This window comes from Halyomorpha halys, unplaced genomic scaffold (genome assembly GCF_000696795.3).
Source record: "Halyomorpha halys isolate HHAL.00 unplaced genomic scaffold, Hhal_1.1 Scaffold855.1, whole genome shotgun sequence".
Lineage (NCBI taxonomy): Eukaryota > Metazoa > Arthropoda > Insecta > Hemiptera > Pentatomidae > Halyomorpha > Halyomorpha halys.
The window spans coordinates 25,677-26,787 of NW_027108225.1; the positions used below are offsets into that span (position 1 = coordinate 25,677).

The 1,111-nt window shown below is 31.9% G+C and overlaps 1 protein-coding gene across 3 annotated transcripts in view; it reads right to left on the bottom strand.

The window, feature by feature from the left end:
• The window catches only part of LOC106686649 (zinc finger autosomal protein), a 20,964-nt gene that overhangs the window by 13,851 nt on the left and 6,002 nt on the right, over nucleotides 1–1,111 (bottom strand). For all 3 annotated transcript variants that reach the window (XM_014430058.2, XM_014430056.2, XM_014430060.2), the window contains one exon: nucleotides 807–854. In XM_014430058.2, the coding sequence (XP_014285544.1) occupies nucleotides 807–854 (48 nt within the window). The remainder of the gene's footprint in view (nucleotides 1–806; nucleotides 855–1,111) is intronic.

Sequence of the window (1,111 nt, forward strand, 5' to 3'; positions counted from 1 at the left end):
GACAATTGGAAGTTAATTGAGTATACACCTGCTCCAGCTCTCTTGTTAATACCGGACGCAGACCTATTGGTATTAATGTGTAGCCATTGCTCTATGGGGTATAGCTCATAAATTGTTTTTAGTGCAGCAGCTCTAAGCTCGGATTCAGGTCATGCGAATATATGACAATTATTGTCTGTTTGATTTATTAGTTTAGAGATATGAGGTTGCACAATAATTAAATCATATTCTGTAAACTCAAGATGCGCACGCATTTCGGTACATCTAATATAACAGGTTCTACATTTTAAGTAACCTTCACTATCAGGTTTGATCCTTGTTGAAAAAGGTCCAATCTTAAACCTTTTTCAATTAGGGTCAGCCCTGACAATGCCCTGCAAAGTGGGGCGAAATGTTGATAAACATTAAATAGTTTTTTCTACTATTTGGCACCTTTATTGACCGCCATTTCGACTGTCTACTTCATGTAGTCAACTATTTTCTTCCAATATTTTTATTATTATTTTGTGAAAAAACATTGTATATTGTTTGTAAACATTATATTGTTTTGAAAAAACATTGTTTTATTGAAATTAGATCTTTTTTCATGTTTCCTATAAAATTAGCTGAACTAGCTTTGTAGTTAGATCCTGAATATTTACTAAAGGGTGATGTAGATATTCTGAGAATAACTCTGTCAGCTCAAACTCAATCTTTAGTACTTACTATCTACAATGATAACTAAATTGTTCTTTATCAGAACTAAATGTTCTTTGATTAATTAAAATTATTTTTTTCCATTTAAATATATCTGAAATTTTCCTCACCGTAAAAAATCTGTGGTCTTTCCTCTTCCTTGGTATTAATCGTGGAAACTGCAACAAAATGTAACATTTAATACACAGAATTGGGCAAAAATTAGCTCTAGTTGAAACTAATATCTAAAATTGCCATGGATACGATATTTATTTATCAATGGTTCATTCATGAATAAGGGTCGTATCCATGGCAACATTAGCTATTAGTTTCAACTAGAGCTAATGTTTACCCAACAGTGCCCATAGGCAGCACTGCTACCAATGGTAGCACTAACTTCCAATTAGTTTCTCTAAATAATATTTATTATAATATA